The 24,395-nt window shown below is 42.9% G+C and overlaps 1 protein-coding gene across 1 annotated transcript in view; it reads right to left on the bottom strand.

The window, feature by feature from the left end:
* Positions 1-23,527: 23,527 nt before the first annotated feature.
* Positions 23,528-24,395, bottom strand: part of ASCC3 (activating signal cointegrator 1 complex subunit 3) — a 322,615-nt gene continuing 321,747 nt past the window's right edge. The window contains exon 42 of the mRNA XM_014841095.3: positions 23,528-24,343. Within this exon, the coding sequence (XP_014696581.3) occupies positions 24,196-24,343 (148 nt within the window). The 3' untranslated portion in view covers positions 23,528-24,195. The remainder of the gene's footprint in view (positions 24,344-24,395) is intronic.

Genomic DNA, 24,395 nt, shown 5'->3' on the forward strand with positions numbered 1-24,395 from the left:
ATACTCCAGATCTGCCCCCACATTGCATGCTGACACATCCATCAAGTGGTTGTTTATTTCAGGGGCCTCGGACTCAGCACGTGCCCGTAAAACTTATCTGTCCCTCCTGGGCTTCCCATTTCAGTTCATGGCCTCACCATGCTCCAAGCCAACAGGGTCAACCCCTGAAAGGCATAATCAGATCTGCCCTCTTCCTCCTTTCCCAGACCCCGCCAGTCACTGACTCCTGTCACAGGTGCGTCTTCCCTGGGTAGAGCACCCAGGTTCAGGGTTGGACAGACTTGAGTTCAAATCCTGACTGTGTCATTATTAGTTGCAAGGCCTTGGCCAAGACTCATAATCTAACTGAACTTCATTTTCACTGTCTATAAAATGGGTAAATGAGATAATGTAAGAACCAGAACCTCCCTCAGGGTCTGGTGTGAATCAGAAGTAACATGATGGCAATGTACATCTTTGGTAGTCAATAAATGCCCATTGGATTAAAGATTTCTGAACTATTGTATTGTATTGTATTGTATTTCTGTACTATTGTAGCTGTGTGCTGGTTATTTTCTAGTTTCACCCCCTACCCCCACCAACACACACACACAGACCCATTCTCTGCCCTCTCAACCCTGCTCTGTGCCCCAGATGCTGAACCTCAGCAGAGTGCCCCAGGAGGAAGCTGGGCTCCCTTCAGCTTCTGGTTGAGTTCAACTCTGGGCAGCCATTGGAGATGGGAGAGAGCAAGGCTGACTGTTACTGCCTTGTCCTCTTACTGCCATGGCTTTGACAGTGGCCATACTTCTCTAGGCTCCAGCTCTGGGGGGCAACCTCTCATCCACAGCTGTAGCTCTCACCAGCTTAGAGACCCCTCTCTCTCCCTGTGCCCTTTCAGACCTGGAAGTGGTAAGGGTGTCTTACTCTTGCTGGTCCCTGGGTGCTTTGTTATCCTTCGGTGGCATCCACAACCCTGTTCCAGTTCTGCACAGTCCCTTCATTAAACTCTTCTCAGCAAAACTCTGAGAGGGTGCCTGTCTGTTTTCATTATAGTCTGCGCAGGATAAGGAGCAAATGGCCTTTCAGAAAGAATGATCCGGCAGTGGCTCACAGAGTGGGTAGAGGGATGGGATCCATCTGGAGAGAAAGTGTAGATGGGGGACTGGGTGGCTAGAAGAGGCAGTGAAGGGAGGGTGGAAGGAATGGCAGGTGGAACTGCACTCTCTTTTGCTGTGTGGAGTGCCCACCTCTGCTACTGGCTACATTGTGGAGATGACAGGTGTGTTCATTGTCTGCTTTGAAAGCCAAATGCCAATTTTAGGTGACTATCTGGGGAACTGGAAGATCAATCCAAAGAACTGAGCAGTTGATGGGTAGCCATAGCTCCGGTGAGGCCCTAATCCTGTTTTGCCTGCTCTAGCCCTGCCTCAGGTCTAGTGGCAGTCGATGCCATATTTAATTGGGACTAGAGAAGTCTCTGTTTCTCTCCCAGTAAAATCCAATACGTACCTTCCATATTCTCAAAGCACTTCAGAGACACTCCAACCTAGGACTGACCGTGTTGACTCTGAGGGCAGGGACGAACCATCTGGGTCAGCTTTGGCTCCCCAGTCCCCAGCCCAGAGCCTGCTCACCCTGCCCCAGCTCTGTGGAAGCCCAGTTGGGTGTCTGGGTTGGAGGGCTGGCTAGGGTAGGTGTGGATGAGAGGAAGGGAAATAATTCCAAGCTGGCAGAGCCCATGTCCATGGCAGGCGGGGGCAGAAAGGGCTTCAAAGTGAGTGACATGTCAGAGGAGGATGGGGAACCATGGGAGGAATCTCCTGGAGCTGGGTGCTCACACTTGTCAAAATGTCACAGTACGTAGGGGAAGAGGGCAACAGTGGCTTTCTTTCCCACGCTGTCTCTCTGCCTCTTAGTCTTGATTGTAATTCTGGCTCTGCAGAGGTGCATAATAAACGCTATGTTGGTAAATAAAGGACACTGTCTGCTGTTCATGCTGTTGAATTGGCCAAGGAATTGTTTCCAAAGAGAGACATTGGAGTATTTTATTCTGCAGAAACAGCCATACAGTTTTGAGTTTTATCCTCTTGCCTCTTTTAGGAATTGTTAAGGATAATTGACAACATATACTTTCATTTGGGCAGGATCCATGATGGACTCATTGCTATGTTTCCACAGGGCCTAGAGTATAGTAGACACTTGCAAAACGCTTGTGGAATGGCAGGCTGGAATTCTTGATTGGGCAGGCTGGGGAATTAGGCAACCCCATCAGTGCTTAGAACCATTGGCATCTCGCCAAAGATGCTACCATACAGTGGTCAACTTTCCCGTCACAAATTTGAGATTTGGTTTAAATGAGACTTCCTAACTGAGGCACACTTTGCATTTTGTCCCCTTTCCTCTGGCTTGGCTTTGCCTTCCTCCTCTCCTCTTTCTCTGTGGTAGAAGCAGAATTTGTCCTAGAAAATGTGCAGCAAGAGCAGGAGCCACGGAGCAGGCCCCGCCGAGGCACCCTCCATGTCCAGTGTGGATTTTCTCCCTTGTCTTTCCCTGGCTCTCGCTCACTGCATTCAGGACTCGGAAATGCATCATAAAGACTGCCCTAACCAATTCCTGGATTTAGAAGGATGGCCTGAGACTGCCGTGATAATCACAAGAGCAGAGGAGACCCTTTCCTTTTTGTTTCTCCTGTTTTGATCTTATGAGCCTTGACTAGGCTCAATTGAAAACAATGGCAACCTCTTCAAAGGGATATCAAGCCCTTTGAATAGGCTAATTCTGCTCCAGGTTCCCGCCATCTATCCGCCCTTGACAAGCGCCAGTAGAAGTCAACAGGTGGTTATCCAAATATAAATGAAAAGGCTTAACTCTAAAACGTCGCTGTCTGAGGGGATTTTTAGAAGACTTTACTCTGTGGCTTTGGCAGGGGCTGTGTGTTTCTCTGCCAGCGTACAGAGAAATTTGACCTGGGTCACTCAGGAGTTCGAGAGTTTCATCACCATTGTCTCCACATATGACCTACCCGTCCCTTCTCTGCCCCAACAAACTAGCAAATTCAAAAATAAAAAGTGAAGAGAGACAGACTGACAGAGGCTGAGGAAATAAAGGAAAGGGAATGATTCAGGAATGCTTGCTGGGCCTATATTTTATTGCCTTACTAGAATCACATTTATATGTGTCCAAAGCAGACAGTATTTTAATGTGTGGACGGAGTGTGAGAAGAGGTGTTTTGTAAGCAGAGTTCTCTCGATAAATTTGCTCTGTGTTGACAATACTGTGACAAATTATTCGAGTTCTCTATATAAGCAACATATTTAAGTTACTTCCGGCTTCTCAAGTGAGGATGGAGAAATAAAGCAACAGGAGGGCAGGGCAGGGAGGGACCCTAGTTCCCAGCTTCCAAGTTTGTCCTTAATTTTCTTTGGTACCTTCTCTTTCTTCACCTCTCTCAGGCAGCCAACCACCAAAGACAGGCCATGTGATACCACAGGAAAATACTGACATGGGGCAAAACCCACTTTCCAAAGCAGGTTCTGTGTGTGTCAAAGTTGCAGCAAATTTGTCAGTAGAATGTGCCTTGTAGAAACATTATGGAGAACTTAGGGATTCATTTCAGAATCTAACTTTACATTCTTCATCTTCCCGAGCACATAATGCACTTGACGCTAGTTTAGAAGAATAACCGGTCTTCACTTCCCATTTTGGTAAGCTGTTCTGGGTGTTTAATAATTTCAAACAACCACTGAAAAGGAATAAATATGACACCTTTTTCCAACCTAGAGGCACGAAGCTTTGATCATATAAATCAAGAATACATACATCTGAGGTCAGCTTATGTATATGACATTAATAAGTAAGTTACATGAATTAAATAAAAATCCTCAGGTAAACATCAGAGACAGAGACAAACACTCACCTTAACAGTAGGCCAGTGTGGAATCCTTCATCGTCCTTCTTGTTCAAGGGAAGGAAAACCTGGTCCCCTAGCCCCAAAATATCAGGTTGGGTCAGCAGGCAGAACACCCGCCCTTGGGCGCTGCCATCTGAAAGGCTCTTCACAGGCAGGTCCCTGTGCTTCCTCACTTGGAGTTTTCTAAGATGCCCCAGGCTCCTCCTCCAAGCGCTGTCCTCCGATATGGCCCAAGGGAACACACACCCAGTTTTAGCCTGATGCCAATTTCAGATGTGCTTGTGACAGCTGACATCTGTAGAACAGGCCCCCCTGGTAGCCCGGACGACTCCACTGTGTTCCCAAACACCAGGATCCCCTCTCAGCCCGCTGCGGCCTGAGCCGCGGTGTTCAGTGTAGCAGGGAAGATGCCCACGTGCTTTCTACTCGGTTGGATGAAAGAGGCAGGCTTGGACCACAAGCAGGCGCACGGGCGCTGCAAGTGAGTACAGAGGGAACATCATTTAGAAGCAATTTTATCTTTCTTCTTTCTGTATGTACCAACCTTGATCTTTTTCTAGAATACAGAGAAATTGTCCCAGGAACTGCACAAAAGGCATTTATAAACACAGTGGGTGTAGAAAGATTTTGTTCCTCAGTCCTTGTGATGGGGAAGAGATCAGCACTGGATAGCCTTGATGGTCATACACTTTAGAAGTAAGCAAATGTCTTCTAATGAGCTTCCAAATTAGAGAGGCAAGGAGGCCTGGCTAACCTCTGCATGCTAGTGGCATCAGAAACATGGTAAATCTACAACCTCACCCTCATCTCAATAGGAAATGCTGTAAACTAAAGAATGAGTCTATCAAGCAAATCCACAGTGGCCCCTCCACCAGCTAATTAATTCTGTGGGCTCTGAGAGAACTAATTTTCTACATCAGAGATGAAAAAAATGACTGATCCCAGGTGAAAGGGGAAATAATATTATCAAGTTATAAATGCCTAATTAAAACTTTGTGAAAAGCAGCTAGCAAAAACTGAATAAGCTGTAACAGACTCAAAAAGAGAAGAGAATGACTTTCCATGTAGCTGAGTGAGCACCTGCCTTGGGAAGGCAGACTCTCCTCCCACGGGCACTGGGTAAATAAAACACCTTTTCAAACTCCTCTCTGGGAACTGGTTTCAAAACGATGACTCCAGAATCACAGCCTCATCTAGCTTTTGACCAAAGCTTTTTTTCACCTAGACTGAGTGTATTAATTTTGGCCATTTCCAAAAATCAAATTTTCTCTCAGAGAACAAATGTTTGCTGCTGCTGAGGAGAAATGATCCTCAGGTTCTGAAGGGAATTCTGAAAGAGTTTCAGAAACTTGTGGGCAATAACTGCGTTGTAGAAATAAGCACAATATACCAAGAGGATGACTTTAAAGGAAATAATACTCACTCAGGTGCTATTTGGGAGATCTGCTAAAAGTCAGATTGCTTTATAATCATTGCTTGTAAATTTGAGTATTTGTAAAACTGAATTCATGAAAGTCACTTTTAGCCAAAGGAAGATCGTTGAAATTTGTATGATTCCTCTTAGGATATAAGAGGAAACGACAAATCTTTTCTCCTTTAAAACAGACTTGCATGTTAGGAACTCTGCTTTTAGGTTTTTAGTGTGTATGAGAATAACTTACATCACCTGTCATGTCTATAAGTACTGGCTACGAAAGATTACTTCCTCATTCTTGTTTTTCATTCTCTCTACTTCTCTATCTTCCACAACCTATTGCAATTTTTGATCTCCAAATTTTAGAGATTTTTAACTGATTGTTTTTCTTGAAATTTCTTCCTTTTTTGTGAGGAAGATTGTCACTGAGCTAACACCTGTGCCTATCTTCTCCTATTTTACGTGGGATGCCGTCATGGCGTGGCTTGACAAGAGGCGCTAGGTCCGTGCCAGGGATCTGCACCTGCGAACCCCAGGCCGCCAAAGCAGAGCCCATGAACTTAACCAGTATGCCACCCTGCTAGCCCGGAAACTCCTTTCCTGATGATAGTTCTCAGGTGGCCAGAAAAGTGGGGCCCTTTTGGAGCAAATAGAAATAAACCCTACAAGGAATTAAGGAAAGTCTGAAGTCCTATGAGATTCTATTAATTCTATTTTCAAGATCTTTTCTGATAATGTTCCCAGATAGCAATGAATTATAGTGATATGAGAGCATAATTGGCTTGAGCTTGAAGTCATATTTTCCTCTTTTCCCCTCCCTACCCTCCCACCATTGTCCTGTCTCTGAAAGTCACATTGACTTCTCTGGAAGCATTGGAAAATTTTCAAAGTCCCAAAGTTTTCCAAAGTGCTGACGTGAAAAGCCGGATCGCTTGGTGTGCATTTATAGAACTTTTCCACAGCTTTCCTATTCGTGTGGGGAAGCAATCGATATGGGTGAAGCGATTGTAGAAAGCTCTGATCTTTGCCTCATTAGAAATCACCACCTCAGCGACACATGGATCAACACACCTGGGACTGCACAAGGCCTCTCGGGCGAGGAGGTGGGATGGGGTGGGAGGGTAGGAGGTGGTGGCTTCTTGGAAATAAAGGGCATTCATCTCTCAAGGTTTTTACACAATCTCTTTAAAAGACACTGGGCTAGCAGGACACCCAGGGCAATCCTCTGTGACAGCCCAGTGAGGGGCATAGGATTCAAGGCAGGAAGATATCTGTGTCCAGGGCTGCCTCGGCTGCCCCATCCTCCACCCCAGACTCACTTTTTGAGCCCTGAGGGCAGAAGACATGGACAGGCACTGTGTTTAGCACTGGCGTTTTTGGGGGCCCGCACCCCACGTGTCAGCTTGAAGCAGCCAGTCTTCAAGGACAGTGTGCTTGGGTGGACAGTGTGGCCAAGTTGGATGCTTTGGGATCAGGGTTCAAATCTTGCCCTCACCATATACTAGCTGCGAGTCCTTGAGAGACTGATTTAGCTTCTCTGGGTGTCTTAGCTTCAGAATGAGGAGGAATGCCAGCCTTGCAGAGTTGCTGGCAGGACTCGAAACAGAAGGGAAATAACATGTGTGAGTGCTTGCTTTGTACCAACACACCCCCATCACGTTGAACCCCTAGACAACTCTGAAACCATCATACAGCTGGGAACCAAGACTGAGTTAAGCCACACAGGTAGTAAGTATGCAGTGGAGATGTGGTTCACCACCAGCCTGTCTGACTCCAGGTCCTGTGTCTTTTCTGCCATCCCACAGTACTCAGTAAATGTTAATTTCTTTTCAAGAAGATTCCTTAAAGCTAGAGGGAATGACAAGGCAATCGGGGAGCAGGATGCTGGGGGATGGAGACAGACTCCGTAATGGTCTGTGGAAGGCACTGGCGCTTTGTGGGGACGTGCTGGCAAAGGAAAGATGTGTTTTCAAACCCATGTCCTTAATACCAGCCAAGGTCAACCTGAGAGCAATTTGCAGTGGAAAATTACAGCTGGCAAATTCTGCAGCCTGATCCTAATTAGGAGCTAACCTCTCTTATTAGGTGAACTTTTTCTTTATTCCTTCACTGTGGAGAATGGACTGTAATTTGTTAATGAAATAGCATGCTAATATATGTCATCTTATAATTTGTGGATCATCAAGAGAAAAATGTTCCTTCGTTGGAAAAATAGGGCTTTTATTTCCCACTTTTCTTTTTTATTTCTTCAAAATCATTAGTCTTTTAAACATGTTCTTTTGGTCTTATAATAAAGGAGTGAGGGAATGAGACCACCTACTTCTTCCAGAGCTTTCTTTCACATCTACCCATTTGTTCAGTCTCTTGGTTTTGTGGTTTCAATTCAGCCATTGTTTCTTCAGTTCCCGGAGGGCCCGGAACGACACTCTCTGAAGTGGAGGTTATGGCTCCAGAGAAACTTAGGACCAAACGCAATCAAGGCACATGGACATGTAGACAAGTGAGGGTTAACGGGGGTAAAAATATCCCAGACAGTGCAGAATTATAGCCCAGGCCTGTTGCCACTCCTGGGGCCCTGTTTGTCTCACTGGGCTCTTTTATCTCATGGGGCCTCTGAGCGGAGCTGAGTAATAGTCACAGAAGTGCTAGAAACAGACCAGACGCCCTAGTTTCTCCTTGCCGTGAAGTCTCTCCTTTCTAGTCCACACCACAGGCTGCTTAGATTCTGGACATTGGCTCTTACTTTGGATGTAGTTGGAGATGACCTGCGCCTCTACCAATGGCGCTGAGAGGGCGGTTCAGCTCAGGAACAATCCATGTGCCAGGAATTGTGGCAGGCTTGGGAGTAAAAGATGAAGATGGCATGGTTCTTGCCCTGGGAGGAGTTAATCTTCACTGGGCAGGACAGACCCACAGACAGACGCTTCCGGCATCATGGGCAGGAGCAGCATCGGAGGGAAGGGGCGATGGGGGGAGCAGGGAATGGGCACTTCATCAGCTCAAGGAGAGGCCTCTGGGCTGAGACTTGAGGATGAGTGAGAGAGCTACAGCCACAAAGGCCCCACAGGCCTTCCAAGCACAGAGACAACTGAGTCGAGAAGTGGAGGTGCCACCAGCATGAGGGACCTAAATGCAATGAGGCCAAATGGGAGGCATCAGATTTGAGGCAAAAGGCCACAGGCCGTGAGACCTGGCAGGGATTGCTGAGAGTCTGTAAGCCTAGAAGATATGAGAAAGGTTTGGCTCAGTTTCCTGGGGAGGCCATAACAAAGTATCCCAAACTGGGTGGCTCAGAGCAGCAGAAATCCCTTGTCTCCCAGCTCTGTTGGCTAGAAGTCTGAGATCCAGGAGTGGGCAGGCCCCTCTGAGACCTGTGGGGGAAGGGTCCTTCCTTGCCTCTTCCAGCTTCTGGTAGTCCCATGTGTTCCTTGGCTCCAATCTCTGCCTCCTTCTCCACATGGCATGCTCCTTGTCTCTTCACCTCGTCTTCCCTTTATATGTGTCTCTGTGTTGAAACTTCCCTTTTAATAAGAACACCAGTCCTCTTGGATTAGAACCTACCTTAAGGCCCTAATTTTAACTTGATTATCTCTGTAAAGACCCTATTTCCAAATACGGTCACATTCTGAGGTATTATGTGGTAGGACTTCCACATACTTTTTTGGGGACACAATTCAACTCATAATAGGAATGAAAGGAGAGAAGTCACCTTGAGATTTTTGAAGTGCAAAAAGCACAAAAATAAAACCCGTTCCCCAGAAAATCTTGTTTTCTCCCTAAATGAAACACTGAATCTGCCTTTTTTTTTTAAAGATTAGCCCTGAGCTAACATCTGTTGCCAATCTTCTTTTTTCCTTCTTCTTCTTCTCCGCAAAGCCCCCCAGTACATAGTTGTATAGTCTAGTTGTAGGTCCTTCTAGTTGTGGCATGTGGCACTCTGCCTCAGCATGGCTTGATGAGCGGTGCCATGCCCATGCCCAGGATCCAAACCAGGGAAACCCTGGGCCATTGAAGCGGAGAGCGTGAACTTCACCACTCGGCCACGGGCTGGCCCCTGCCCTTGTTTTAATCATCCTTTAATAAAGAATCATTCCGGGTGACCATCCACTCAGGTTCACGGTACTTCGTAGAAGATCTGAGGGCTTCGGCGCCGGCTGTGCCATTTCCACATACAGCAAACCCTCCAGAGAGCCCATGCCTGCTCTGAGCAGGGGCCCTTCACAGGCGCAAGTGGGAAACCACCCTCTTTCTCCCAAAGCTGTCCTCGACGGGAAATCAAAGGTTTGTGCTCAACCCTCTGTGGAACCCCATCCCCTCAGACGTACAGCTAGTGAATCGGTTTGTAAAGGGAACACCAAGTGCCATCTTTTGGTGTGGTTTTGTCTGTTTTTGAGGCAGGTTACAATTTTGAGAGTTTTTTTAATCAAACGTTTTAAACCAACTATTTTCAATGGAAAAATACTGCGTGAGCACAAGATGAAAAAAAGATCAAAATGGTGCAAAACATTAAACATTAAGTCTCTCCTTCCTGTCCCCTCCTCCGAAGCCACCGCTCATAGATTCCTCGTATAGCCTTCCAGAATTATTCTGAGGAGAGGGGTGAGTACTTCAGACAAGGCACACTTAGTCAGAACATGTTGTTAAATGAATAGCAGTCTGGGGCGGAGGCTGTAAGATATTTTCCAGCGGGGTCTGTTAGACGCAGGGGCTTTACTGCAGAATCCACTGCCTGAAAACTACCTTTAATTTGCTAGATTCTGTTCTTCGCTCTCTTTCAGATCATCTTTCCCACCACAGGAAGGCATTTGTCTGCCTAATGACCTGCGAGCAGGAAGGATATCCTGTAACCTCACTTTGTTCTGTTGACCTTCACCCGAGCTGCCTCCACCTATCCCTTTAAAAGAAGATGGGACAGTGAGCCCAGTGGGTGCTCAAGAAACCTTTGTTAAATTCATTTCCCGTTGTTAGTTTCATTGTCTATATTAGACAATCCTTCAGTGCATTATTTTAAATTTGTATTTGTTCCATTGATGTTTCTCAAACGCTTCTTACATACGAGGCCGTGTTCTATGCAGGCGAGGGTAGGAGGTGACCTGGTGTCCTAGGAGGGAGGCTGGTGCTTTGGGGGTTAGGAAATGAGGGGAGGAAGCAGCATTTGAGGCTGGGTGGAAGAGAGGCAGGAGCAGAAGGCTGGGGAGACTGCCACTGGCCAAGTTTTGTTGCCTGTTGGGTTCTGAAGCATCTGCGTAGCTCGACTTTGGTTGAAGGTTGGGCTTAGTATGTATTTCTTCAGCTGATGCACATGAGATAAAATATGTATATTCTGAGAGAGATACAGATTGCTTCCGAAAATGATGCAAAGAAAGAATTGTATATGTGATCTTTCTGGTTTTTTTTCCTGAATAAATCTTAAATTGTGGTGAAATGGTAGCTCAGGTTCTTTGAAAAGCTTGACATCCTTTAAATAGCCTGCCCATTCAGTATGCATTGGAACAACAGCCATTGCAGGTGGTTCCTCATGGGGTGGTACCATATTTGCATCTCTCCTCAAAGCTGGCTTTTCTCTATTTAGTATTTTTATGTCTTAATGGGGGTGGAGGTGGTGTTGGGGGTAGTTTGCTCCATGGCTGTAGCTAAAACTGGGAGGTAAGAGTCTGCAGGTTTCTCCTTTCCTATCACGATGTGATAGGAAATATAAACAATATGTTTAACGCATAACCAAGCCTGCCCAAAGATATCATTTAGCCAAATATGCTGCATGGGAGGAATAATTTTTAATGTCAGCTTTAAAAGTCTGTAAATCAAAAATAGAAGAGAATCTTTTAAGACCTTTGTCACACCATGAAGCATGCAGGCATGCTTGCTAATTCATGATGACATTTTAACCAGTCCTATTTGCCAGGAGAGAGAATGACAGGGCATATTCCCAGTACTTGGGAGGTTTACAACTTCAGCTTAACTCCTGTGGTGCTGGGAGAGTGACTGCCTGCCCAGTGCTCCCCACCTCGTGCTCAGTAGAGCAGTGAAAATGGGGGCTCTGCTTCTCCGTTCTCCTTTAGGTGACTCCTGGAGTATCCACCCGTGAGGAAGTTGCCTACTGAGGCACAAAAGAAGCGTCCACTGGGAAATTCTGCAGTTAAATCCAAGCTTAAAAGAACAGCAGAAAAGGAGAAAGCATGTGAACTAGCTCCATTTGTACATAAGCAGGGAATCATGAGACACGCTGCCTGGGTTCCCTCAGCCTTGGCCTGGAATGTGGTCTCATGGCTGCCTTTATTCTACGCTACAATTTCAACAGCACCGACTTAGATATGTTTCTGTGGAGAAATTCTTGGTTTCACCTTGGTATATTAAATTTTGCCCTAAAGATATAAACGTGTCATGCTAGTCTAGGCAAACTGTAAATTCTTTGTGTCTAGCTTCTTTTGATTCCTGAATGAAAATCTTAACTTGACTATTGTTTAGCTATGTGCATTTTTATGAAATTAAAGATAATTCAAAGAGAAGTGGGAAAAACATTTGTTGCAGCAATTATTTGCAGTAGCACAAATTGGGAACAAATATATAAGCCCAACAATTTAAAAATTAGTAAATAAACTTTGATATATTCATATAGTGTAATAAACTGTCACATGGATAAATCTCAAAAACAATATACAGTCTTTGTATAACCTAATTTTGGAAGTGATATCACATCACTTCTGCCTTATTCTGTTCACTAGAAGTTCATCTTTAAGGCTAGTCAACATCCAAGGTGAGAGAATTGCCCAGGGTATGAAGACCAGGAGACAAGGCTCCTTGGGGGCCATCTTGGAGGCTGCCTGCCACAGCTGCTATGTGTCGGTTTCAGATATATGTGAAAATACTGTAAAATCTTCCAGCAAAATTATGTGGTTATATCAGTAATAGAATAAGAATGTACATGAAAGACAGTAATTCAAGGTGGGGATTAGCGCTGGAATGGAAGGAGAGAGCAGGGTTGGGAAAGAGTGCAGGAGGACATCAACTATAACTTTAATGTTTTATTTCTCTTTAAAAAGTAACTATGGAAAATGTCACAGTTCAATAAATTTGGGAGGCAGTGCAGGGATATCCATTATGCTAGTTTCTGCATTTTTTATATGTTTGAAATATTTCCAAGTAAAAAAGAATGAGCAAAATACAAATAATTAAAACCCTTTCCTGTGGACTCAGAGTGGGGTTCAAGTACTTCACAAGCGTGGATGTGGGAGAAAGAGGAGAAGGAAGAGGCGTGAGTTCTTGGGTACCAGTTTTACTTTATTGGAGTTGTGGGTGTTGCAAAGGGACTACTCTTCAACCAACCAATCATTTTTGAGTGTCCTGTGGGGACAAAGTCTTGGGGTTGTTGTGGATGCTGACTCACCTTCTGACTCTGAGAAGACCTGACTTTAACCTAATTCGGGGGTATGGATTCTGGCAGGAAAAACCGCCTGAAGGATGTGTGAATAGCAATTAGTTCCTCCACTACATTTTTTTTTAATATCTAGAAACAATGATTTCCAGATCCAGCATTTAATAGATTTTCAAAAAATACTTTAAATGGAATAAACCAGTAAAATTGTCGATAAGTTTTCCATTTAGAATGCTTACTTTTGCCTATATGGTATTCTGACTGCATAGTGCATTGTCTTGAACATTTTTTTGGTCTTAGTATATTTTATTTATTTATTTATTTATATTGAAGTCACATTCATTTATAACATTGTATGAATTTCAGGTGTACATCATTATATGTCCTGAACTTTTAATAAACATTATGAGTGTCATTTGGTTTTCGTGTAATTCTCCATCTTTGATCTAAGACTTTTGATTTTTAAAAAATAACACCTCTTTTTATTGTGGTAAAACACACATGACATAAAATTTACCATCTTAACCATTTTTAAATATGCAGTTTAGTGGTATTAAGCACATTCATATTATTACACAACTACCACCACCATCCATCTCCTAAACTTGTTTTATTTTGCAAAACTGAAACTATACCTATTAACTCCCCATTACACCCTACCCCCAGCCCGTAGCAACCACCATTTCACTTTCTGTCTGTATGAATTTGACCACTCTACGTACTGCAGATAAGTGGAATCATACAGTATTGTCTTTTTGTGATTGTCTTATTTAACTTTGCATTATGTCCCCAAAGTTTGTCCATGTTGTAGCATATGTCAGAATTTCCTTCCTTTTTAAGGCTAAATAATATTCCATTATATGTACATACTACATTTTGCTTATCCATTCATCTGTTGATGGACATTTGGGTTGCTTCCATGTTTTAGCTATTGTGAATAATTCTGATATGAACATAGGTGTACAAATATTTCTTTGAGATTCTGCTTTCAACTCTTTTGGGTATATTCCCACAAGTGCAAGTGCTCAACGATGTGGTAATTCTATTTTTAAATTTTTGAGGAACTGCCATACTATTTTTCCATAGTGGCTGTACCATTTTACATTTCCACCAACAGTGTACAAGTGTTCCAATTTCCCCACATGTTCACCAACACTTGTTATTTTCTCCCTTTTTTCCATCTAATTGGTGTGAGGTGGTATCTCATTGTGGTTTTGATTTGCATTTCTGTAGTGATGTGATGTTGAGCATGTTTTCATGTGCTCATTGGCTACTTATATATCTTTGGGGAAATGTCTATTCACGTCCTTTGCCCATTTTTGAATCAGGCTGTTTGTTTTCTTGTCATTGAGTTTTAGGAGTCCTCTATATGTTGTGGATATTAATCCCTTAACGGATAGATGATTTGTGAGTATTTTCTCCCATTCTGTGGGTTGCCTTTTTACTCTGTTAATAGTGTCTCTTGATGCACAAAAGTTTTTAATTTTCATGAAGTCCAATTTGTCTATTTTTTCTTTTGTTGCTTGTACCTTTGGTGTCACATCCAAGAAATCATTGCCAAATTCAATGCAAGACCTTTGGCTTTTAATTACAGTTGCCACTTCTCTTTCCCTCACTATTCACCCGGGTGGAATAGATCTCATTTTTCTGTCTACTGAACCTATAAAACTTGGATGTGATTGCAGCTTGGGTGTACTTTACATTTCCCTGTTTCATTTTGACACCCATCATTGTTGCATTATCTTTATCTGATTTTATTAAAATACTTTTATTCTGAAGAATTTTCCCCACGTATTTCATTACTGTAATTGGCATCACCTTTCTGATTCTCTTTTTAGCTTTTTTCCAGCACCTTAAAAGCATATATTTCTGTTCTGATGGCTGATTCATGGAATTGTTGGAATGCACGTGCAGGCTGCATCTCTGTGAACAGTTAGGTATTTTGAATATGTCAGAATTGTCCCTAGAAGATTTCCTAAATAAAAGCTGGTTCCAATCAATTTACTTAAATTCATTCTGAATTACCTCAGACTCCGTCTTTAACACATTCCGTATTTATGTAACGCATCCTCATGAGTGTTTCAAATATATTGTTTGGGGATAGGATGAAGCATCCAAAATAATTAACACAGTGGGCAAAGATAACAAAATGACAAAACTGAAATGGAAGATGCAGATGTCCAATCATTTTCAGGATGAAAAGTAACCGTCATTGAGAGTAAATCTTTCTGGGTTGGAGAGCTGCAAACAGCAGCAGGACAGATATTTATGAGTTGCAGCATTTTAGAAGATGGACAGAAGCCAAGATCATCACTGTGGTATATGATATGATCTAGGTACAGTTATGTTTCTATAGTTGATTAGAATTGTCCGCGGAGAATGTTCTTTGCCACAATCTAAGGATTTCTTCAATGTTTCAGTTTATCTAAAGGCCACTTAAAGGGTAATGTGTTTTTAGAGGAATGCATTTTTCTAAAGTATCAGAAAATAAGATTGAGGTTTTACTAAGATGTCTACATTATTCTCATTGATTCCGCTAAAAACAGCACAATATAATAAGCCAGTGGCATATTTTTTTCCTCCTTATTTTTGCCTAGAATTAGGTTTCAGAAGTTGGATAAAATGGTGTAAAAGTAGTTACTCCCAAAAGAAAAATCAAATATTTGCTTTTAAAAGGAAAGTGTTTAGGTGTTTACTGAATATGCTTAAACTAAGTTTCGCACTTATACAAGCATGGGAGCAACAAGACTTCCAGGGAGATTGGGCAGAGTGGGTATTGCTTGAAATGTTAAAGAAAGTATACAAATTCCTTTAAAGAAATTTTAGAACTTGCTTCAAAATGTCATTTCACTCTGGGTGCAACATACCTTGTGATCCAAACGCTGGGTGAAAGTGTGAGTTGACCCCGTGCTCTTGCTCTTGAATGCTGTCCTGCTTCCAGAATGCTGCCTGTTTCTGCAGATGTGGACATCAGAAACAGCCCTTGGCGAGCTCATGAAATGGGGAAGTTTGTCCTCAGAGCCCCGAAGGGGTAGAAATGAGGCAGTTAGACCTCTCCTCCGCTGTCTGGGGCTTCTATCTACCCTTCACTATCTGTCCAAGCACATTCCCAGGAAGCATCCCTAGAAGTTCCACAGAAGTAATTCCCATTCCTATCCATGTGCTGAGCCACAATGAACGTGTGCACACATCCATGCATTTGCATTTGGAGAGGTAGAAATACCGTAGCACAAAGGAATGGAACACAAGTGCATGCCTCTCCGGACACAAAGATTTTACCGTTTTTGGTGGGGGTTAGCAGTGATGGGGTGAGCCCTTAGCCTGTTGCCCATTGACATATAAAATCAATCCCGAGGACAAGTTTATTTACAATTTATCACCTTAGACTTTCATTTATATTTTATTTCCTCTTTATCATTTTCTAAGCATTTTCACATAAATGATTAGTTCAACAGAATTGATAAAACACTTGCTGTGCAGGCACCGTGTATACAGCAATGAACTTCGCTGACTTTCTGATCATGATGGAGCCAACTACTGTGAGGGGCAGCCTGGGCAGGTAGCACTTCTGTTTATAGGGGAGGAAATGGGAACAGAAGAGAGTTGATCAGATGAGCTGTCCTAAAATCTTCCCATATGTGGTCAGATCACCAAATATAACACAGGGGTGAGGTAGCGTTACAGGAGCTCAGAAGAAAAAAACAAAAAAACCCCAAAACTGCTTCCCTTGATACAGCAAGCCCAGTTTTTCTTTCTAATCCATACCCATTTCTTCCAGAATCTTGGTGAAATTGTATTATGAGAGGAAACAGCAAAGAGGAAATATTTTCAGAATAATACCCAGCTAAAGTAACACAGGTAAAGATGCACTTTCCTGGTATACTGCTCACAAGGAGGCCATTGTTGTAGTGTAGTTAGAAGAGCTTATTTGAAAGCATTATTGAAGTTATTGGTATTTTTTGTTTAGAATGGCATTTAGACATTTTCATGTGGTATCAATTTCAGAGATTTAAAGCATGCAATGATTTGTTTCCAGTGTGATCTGGAGTTTGGTGGAGAGCTATGATGCTGAGGCAGATAATGTTTGATCAATGAGGATCACTGTTGGTAGCCTGCCTAGTCATTATTTTATAATCTTATTGTGGTGTTTTATTTTTTTCTTTCCAATTCAAACTTCTCCTTCTGTAATTAAACATTTTATTTTTTGCTGGTCCACTCTGGTTAGCATTTTGTTTGGCTTTTGTTTGTTAGTTTTTGGTGAGGAAGATTGGCCGTGAGCTATCATCTGTTGCCAATCTTCCTCTTTTTGCTTGAGGAAGATTGTCCCTGAGCTAACATCTGTGCCAATCTTCCCCTATTTTGTATGTGGGACGCTGCAACAGCATGGCTTGATGATTGGTGCATAGGCCCATGCCTGGGATCCAAACCCGCGAACCCTGTGCTGTCAAAGTGGAACGTGCAAACTTAACCACTACACCACCAGGTTGGCACCTATTTTTTTGTTTTTAATAATGCTTGCATCAGTGTGACTAAAAAGCAGCCACAAACCTAGAACTTACACATCCAAATAAATTTTGTCCTTTGACTGTTATTTTGGAGAATATGCATCCGTTATCACGTATTGCTATGAAGAAGATTTTCAGAATCTCCCTTTCTGATTGTCTTTGCTGTTGATTTGCAAGTCATGAGAAAAGTAGTTTCATTTTTCTGGCAGTCAGCATTACTCAGCGTTACTAGCCATCTCACTTGCAGGAATTATTTATTTCAGAAGCTGCATTCTCCCCTGAAATGTCGGCACCTTCCAGGCCAATTGGAAAAATGGGCCATCAGCTCCAAAGAGTCCAAAACTGGCGAGAACAACCCACATCCCGCAAAGTACAGCCTTCCAGGGCCAGGAGGCAGCTGCACTTGGGCTGAAAGTTCAGGAGTACAGTTCAGCTTAGATCAGTGCTATGATCCTCAAATCATTAACAATTGCTTTCGATACAACTTGGAATTAAAGGGTGCAATCATTCGAGGTGACCGTACTTGTTTCCAATGGACAGGCATGGTGTCTATGTGGTTTAAGTCCAAATAAAATTGAGGACATGCAAATAATGAAAGTTACAAGTAAGGAAACATGGGTTTGGGGATTCAAAGAACTTTTAATTGGGAGGCGCTTGTGATTCTGCTCAACCAAACGTGGGTTGATTTACAGTCCATCACGTTCTCCAGGAAGTCTCCATAATGAACTGCATCATCTTAACGTACAGACATGGTATTTCTCGTGAGACTTTAATTGAGCGCATTTAAAAAATATCCTCTGGGGCCGGCCCGTTGTTGCAGCGGTTAAGTGCACACGTTCCGCTTCGGTGGCCCCGAGTTCTCCGGTTCAGATCCCAGGTGTGGACATGGCACTGCTTGGCAAGCCATGCTGTGGTAGGCGTCCCACATATAAAGTAGAGGAAGATGGGCACGGATGTTAGCTCAGAGCCAGTGTTCCTCAGCAAAAAGAGGAGGATTGGCAGCAGTTAGCTCAGGGCTAATCTTCCTCAAAAAAAAAAAAATCCTCTGAATTATAGGCCAATTGAAAAGTAAAAATAAAAATTTAAGTATCCATTCAGATGTGGCCGTCTGGGCCTAAAGCTTGACCATGGGTGAGTTGGACCCAACATCTGAATAGCAACCCAAGATCTTTCTCAAATTGACAGGCCAAAGATTTGGGAAGAAGGTTCAAGCAAAGTGGAATCCCTGAAACCTCATTTAATGGCCTCAAATTTGAAGAACTTTTCCCAGAAATAGTACCGAATGCTCCATGCCGAAAAAGGAAAGAATGGAGCTAAAATTGTGGGAACAACTCCTTCCAGAAGTCATTGCAGTCATCCTTTATTACTCAAAAAACAGGCTTCCCAGACAACCTGGAATCAGCATTCTCATCATTTTTGAGAACCTTGAAATAATACAACTAGAAGTCATTAAACTCAACATTTTTATCTCTTTGTGTTGCTTAGATTTAGAATTTAGATTTCTGAAAGCAGAAAAATAAAGCTAATCTAAGGGCTCAATACAAATCTTGGAAACCAAGTTCTTCTATATTTAGTAATACTCAGTTGAAAGATTTAAAACAATTCAGGTTTTTCTTTTTTAAGAAGCTCACTCAGGAAATAATTTTTGCCTACTCATTTTGGATTATTTCTGAAAGAAAGAAGGCCCAAAGTTATCAACAGTTTATATTCTTCTAACATATGGAGTTCCTGTTTGGGGAGCTTCCACTGAACATTTAGCAGCAATGATGGGGGAAAGAAGGGGGTCTGGTAGGGATGACAGAGAGAAAACCTCAGGCTAAAAAGGGTTTATGATAATGTGAAGTTTTTATTTATTTATTTTTTTTGAGGAAGATTAGCCCTGAGCTAACTGCTACCAATCCTCCTCTTTTCGCTGAGGAAGACTGGCCCTGAGCTAACATCTGTGCCCATCTTCCTCTACTTTATATGTGGGATGCCTGCCACAGCATGGCTTACCAAGTGATGCCATGTCCGCACCTGGGATCGGAACCAGCGAACCCTGGGCCGCCGAAGTGGAACGTGTGCACTTAACTGCTGTACCACTGGGCCGGCCCCGATAATGTGAAGTTTTAAAATACCTGTAATACCCAAGATCCATTGCAATATAAAAATATTTTATTATTCTTTTTCATACATAAATCATCATTATAAAACTACCAATTAACTTAAGTATACCTTTCCTCTGTTGACAGGTGTATAGAGGGTCAGGTAAGTACCCTGCTCCTGGCAAGTCTCTGAGAGTAGCTGAGATTTCTAGAAGAGTAGGGTCAACTGAAGCAGGTGTGCGGTGTCTTAGAATCCATGTGTGCTTCTGTGTTCACGCATTCATTCAGCTAGTGTTCATCCAGCAGCCACCATGTGCCAGGCAATGTGGTAGGTCCTGGTAATGTAACTGTGAACAAAAGCAACAAAGATTTCTTCCTGAACCTTAGTCAGTAGAGACTAACTATAAACAAATGCTTTTATAGTAGTGATAAGGACAATGGAGACAAAGAAACCAGAAAAGGGGGATAGAGAGGACTGGTGGGCTTGCCATTTAAACTAAGATGGTTAGACCTGCGGGTGTCTGGGGAAACAGCTGTCTGGACTGAGGGAGCAGGGAGAGCAGAGGCCCTGTGAGATGTCCCACGAGCAGCAAGGTGACCACTGTGGTTGGCATGGAGTGAGTGAGAGGGAGAGAAATGAGACGAGGTGAGCAGGTAGTTGGGGAGGAGGCCCAGACCACGCAGGACCCTGTAGGCACTGCAAGGATTGTGGCGTCTATTCTGAGATGGAAACTCATTGCAAACTTTTGAGCAGAGAAGGTCTATGATCTGACTTGTGTTTCAAAAGGCTGATGGTTGTGTAGAGAAAATACTGCAAGGCAGCAAGAGGGACAGCCGCGAGGCCGGTCAGGAGGTGGTGTGGATGAGGGTGGAAGCAGTGAAGGTGGCTGGATTCTGACTAGATTTTACTGGTAAAGCTGGAAGGGTTTGCTGACATATTAGCTGTGGACTGGGAAAAAAGAGGAGTCAAGAACGACTCAGGTTTCTGGCCTGACCAACTGGAGGTATGTGTGGAGTGTGTGCTTGGGAAGTGATGTGTGGTTTTCCCAGGCTGCTGGATTAGTTCACTTAGAAGGGGATGTGAAAATTGGGAGGGGAGGCATAGTCTTGTATATTTTCACTCTGTGTGGGTAAAGGGAAGGGGAAACAATTTTTGGTGACTAAATATCCCATGTCACTGTATCCCCTTCCCATCAAAGCTACCCATGGAGTTTGGAAAGAGAAGGGGTCCTGATCTGTGGAAACGGTATGATCCTACTTTCAGAGCTGCCACTCTTACTGTAGGTTTCCCTGTGTTCTCGTGTCAGCCATTGCAGGGATGTGGGGGATGTTTCTGACGGCTGAATTCCAGTTGGTCCTCAATGTAACAAGACACAGCAGGGCCTATGTGCAAGGGAACTGGTCTCCACCTTGCCCTGAGGGAGAGAACAGGGGTGAGACTGAGGGACAACCCAAGTATTTTGGGGGATGTGTGAGGGATTTTAACTTTTAGCTCAACGGTGTCACGGTAGGAAGTGGGGGGTGAACATATATTTTTGTGTGTAGAGGAATGGAGGTTGCAGCGAACAAGGGATGGAAACAGAGGCTTTCTGATTCTTACCAACTGGTGTCTACCCTATCATGATTCATGCCATCACGTTAGCTCTTCGCTGAGTGAAGCCTGCATAATTCACTGCCTCACCTTTCTTGTTGCCCTCTCAGGTCCTTACCTCCTGCAGTCTAAGCTTCTTCCTTTCCTATGTTGCTGAAATCACTCTCTTAACAATCATTAATGACACACGACCCACAAAGCCAGGACTCCTGACTTGGCTCTCACCTCCTGGACCTCTTGTCAGTGTTCGTATGCATTCTCCACTGCAGGCATGGACGTACGCCCTCCCAGGCTCCTGGCTAGTTCACATCTCCACTGGTTCTCTCTTCCACTGTCAGAACATGGTCAGCATCTCTGGTGACTTGCCACAGAATTCCATTGCATAGATGTAAGATTTGAAGTCCTCATCATCTAATTCAAGGTTACTTCACAGACTTTTCCATCCTTCTCGTCTGCTGATTTCTTTCACATCTCTGAAAATGCAGACTAACTGGACATCCTAGGTTGGGCTATCTCAGAGCCTCTGTTCATGCGGTTCCACCTGGAGTGCTCCTTTGTCTCTGCCTTCACAATTCTAACCAGCTCCAAAACGCTGCCTAAATGTCCCTTCATGACTTTTCTCAATATTTCACTGCTGCAATTGCTTTTTCATTATAATTATCTACATCTTTTCATCACCAGGCTGCCTTGTTTGAGGGCAGGATATGTCTCTGATATCAGAGTACTCAACACAGTATACGGAATGAGTATCTGACTGGTACTTCAATTATTTGGAGTGGATAAAATCCAAAGGACTATCAAACGACACACCATGAAATCAGAGTTGCACAAGGTAGTAGCCAGCACATGGTCTGAGCTTCATGGTCTGAGAGGTGAAGTGGGCTGTGGGTACTCCAGTTAAGAGAGTACTTTTTAATCCAGCCCACTGAAATCTGTTCATCATAATTTTTCTCCCCAAGAAAACAAAATCCCCTTAAAAAATTTTAGGAGGATAAATAAATTCCCTCAGTAATTAGGATTTGGAATAATTTGAAATATTGGTGAAACTACTGGCCACTAAACGTTATGAGAAGTTAATGATTTACAACTCTGAAAATAGTAGTATTAATCTGACTTTGTTGGCACGTCTTGTTACAATGCATGCTTAACACCAACATTTTGGTTGAGTAATGAATGACGATAAAGTCGTAGACAAATAGCATTGGTCACACATTGGAGAAAGATTAACTTTTCTATCTAAGAGCACCTTGCCTTACTAGTGTCTTCTGCAGCTTATTGTGAACTAATCACTTTTAATTTTCAAATTAATTTTAATTAGTCACATTATTTTTCCTCTCTGTAATGGATGTAACAGAAATTCTTCCTTATTGCTCCTACGCCCTGTGTCACATGCCCAGTGAAGGAGATCTCCCACCTCCCCGCACCTATCTGCTCTCTAACAAAATGGAAGGATGCTGACGAACACGAAGACAAGGAGGCCGATGCACCTCAGGTTCCTATATGGACTGGTGATCGTTTGTCTATACATAATCTTCCTTTTCTTTTAATTTCACTGAAACAGTGGTTAAGATATGAATTTCAATTGGGAAATAAAATGCCAAAAGAAAAGCAGAAAAAACTCTTTATATGAAGGAAACTTCAGAGACTAGAGCACTTCAGGCACCTCATGTCCACAGTGCTTGGTGTGCTTACATTAGTTACTTAGATTTAATTTGGGGAGTGAATGCCTGGGGTCCCACATTGTTTGGACACAGAGTAGTCCCCCCTTATCTGCGGGGCATGCATTCCAAGACCCCCAATGGATGCCTGAAACCACAGATAGAACCAAACCCTATATACACTATGTTTTTCTTATACATACACCCCTATGATAAAGCTTAATTCATAAATTAGGCACAGTAAGAGATTAACAACAATAACTAATAATAAAATATACAATTATAACAATATACCGTAATAAAAGTTACTGGAGATCTTAGTAACCTCAGCATATAATTCTTTTTTTCTTTTCCTTATAGAGTAGAGAACTCTCACTGTTTCACTTAAAGGAAGCACTTCACGGCTTCCCTTTGGCCTATCCGAATTGCCAGCATCAACACTCTTGCACTTTGGGGCCGTTATTAAATAGAATAAGGGTTACTTGGACACAAACTGTGATACCACAACAGTCCGTCTGATAACCGAGACGGCTACTGAGTGACTGACGGTGGGGTAGAGTATGCAGTGTCGGTACAGTGGACAAAGGGATGATTCACGTCCTGGCTGGGATGACATGAGATTTCATCACGCTACTCAGAATGGCAGGCAATTTAAAACTTATGGATTGTTTATTTCTGGAATTTTCCATTTAATAGTTTTGGACTACAGTTGACTGCAGATAAGGGGGATTACTGCAGAGAAATTTCCTTTATCACAGGTAAAAACCTACCTGTAGGGGTCAAAAATTTTGTTTGCCTCAGACCTGTCCTAGAGAGCCTAATGGCAAAGAACCGTACCATATGGTCCGTACATGTTACAACACCAATTAGACTGCACTTCTCTCCCTGGGTAATAAATAGATCAGAAAGAGAATGGAAGTGAAGTCTTGAAGGAGAAAGGAGTGAAAAAAAGAATAGAAGAGTAAGAGAGGATATAATGGGAAGGGAAGCAGGAAGAATAATTCAGTCAGCTTGACTTGAAGTGGCTCTCTAAATATTTTATTTCCACCAGTTACAGTATCTACATTTTCTAAGATCAGCATATTCCATTTTCTTTTCTTATCATCATTGGGCTCTGTAATGTAGTTTTATATCATATATTATTAACATTTATGACTATAAGAAATTCATGAAACTATTTCTGCATGTGATCAAAGTACAAATTTTGCTAACAAGACACACTGTGTGCCACCATACATGTTTATCTTACATATTTTATGCTGCAGGGTTAGAAATCTGTTACAACAAATTCTAACACTGTCATACCTCAGCGTTATTTTCCTTAGAAAAAAAGAAGCCAATATTCTTGTAAACAGTACGTTGTGAGACGTAAAATGTAAAATTTGGTAATTCCTAAATATCATCTCAACATACACAAATAGATTCTCCTACATGTGTATCCACTTTACATATCAAGAAACTCATGAAGACAATGTTATAAAAGGCAACATTTGTTAAAAGGCCACTGCGGCTAACTTTGTGTTGCTGAAGTCAGTACTGCAGCCACCGGCCATTCCCCCGGTGTCCTGAGGTTAGAAGTTGATTCCACCTAGGCAAACATCAAGTAACCTGACTTGGTCCAGAGGACTGAACAGCCAGACTTCTCAAGCACTTCCTTCAAGCGGATTGTTGGGGTCAGGTTACTGCACTTTCAGGTCAGTCAAGGCATCAGAGACTTCCTCGTTGACCTGTGCGGAAATGCTCGCGGGTGTGACATTGAGATGAATGTCATATTGCTGGTCCAGGCCAAGGTAGCAGTCACTCATGAAATACAGCGTGTAGATATACCTAAAGGATGAAATAGAACAAAAGTGGAAAACCACCTTTCTAATGACAGCCA

The sequence above is a fragment of the Equus asinus genome, chromosome 24 (assembly GCF_041296235.1).
Source record: "Equus asinus isolate D_3611 breed Donkey chromosome 24, EquAss-T2T_v2, whole genome shotgun sequence".
In the NCBI taxonomy this organism is placed as follows: Eukaryota; Metazoa; Chordata; class Mammalia; order Perissodactyla; family Equidae; genus Equus; species Equus asinus.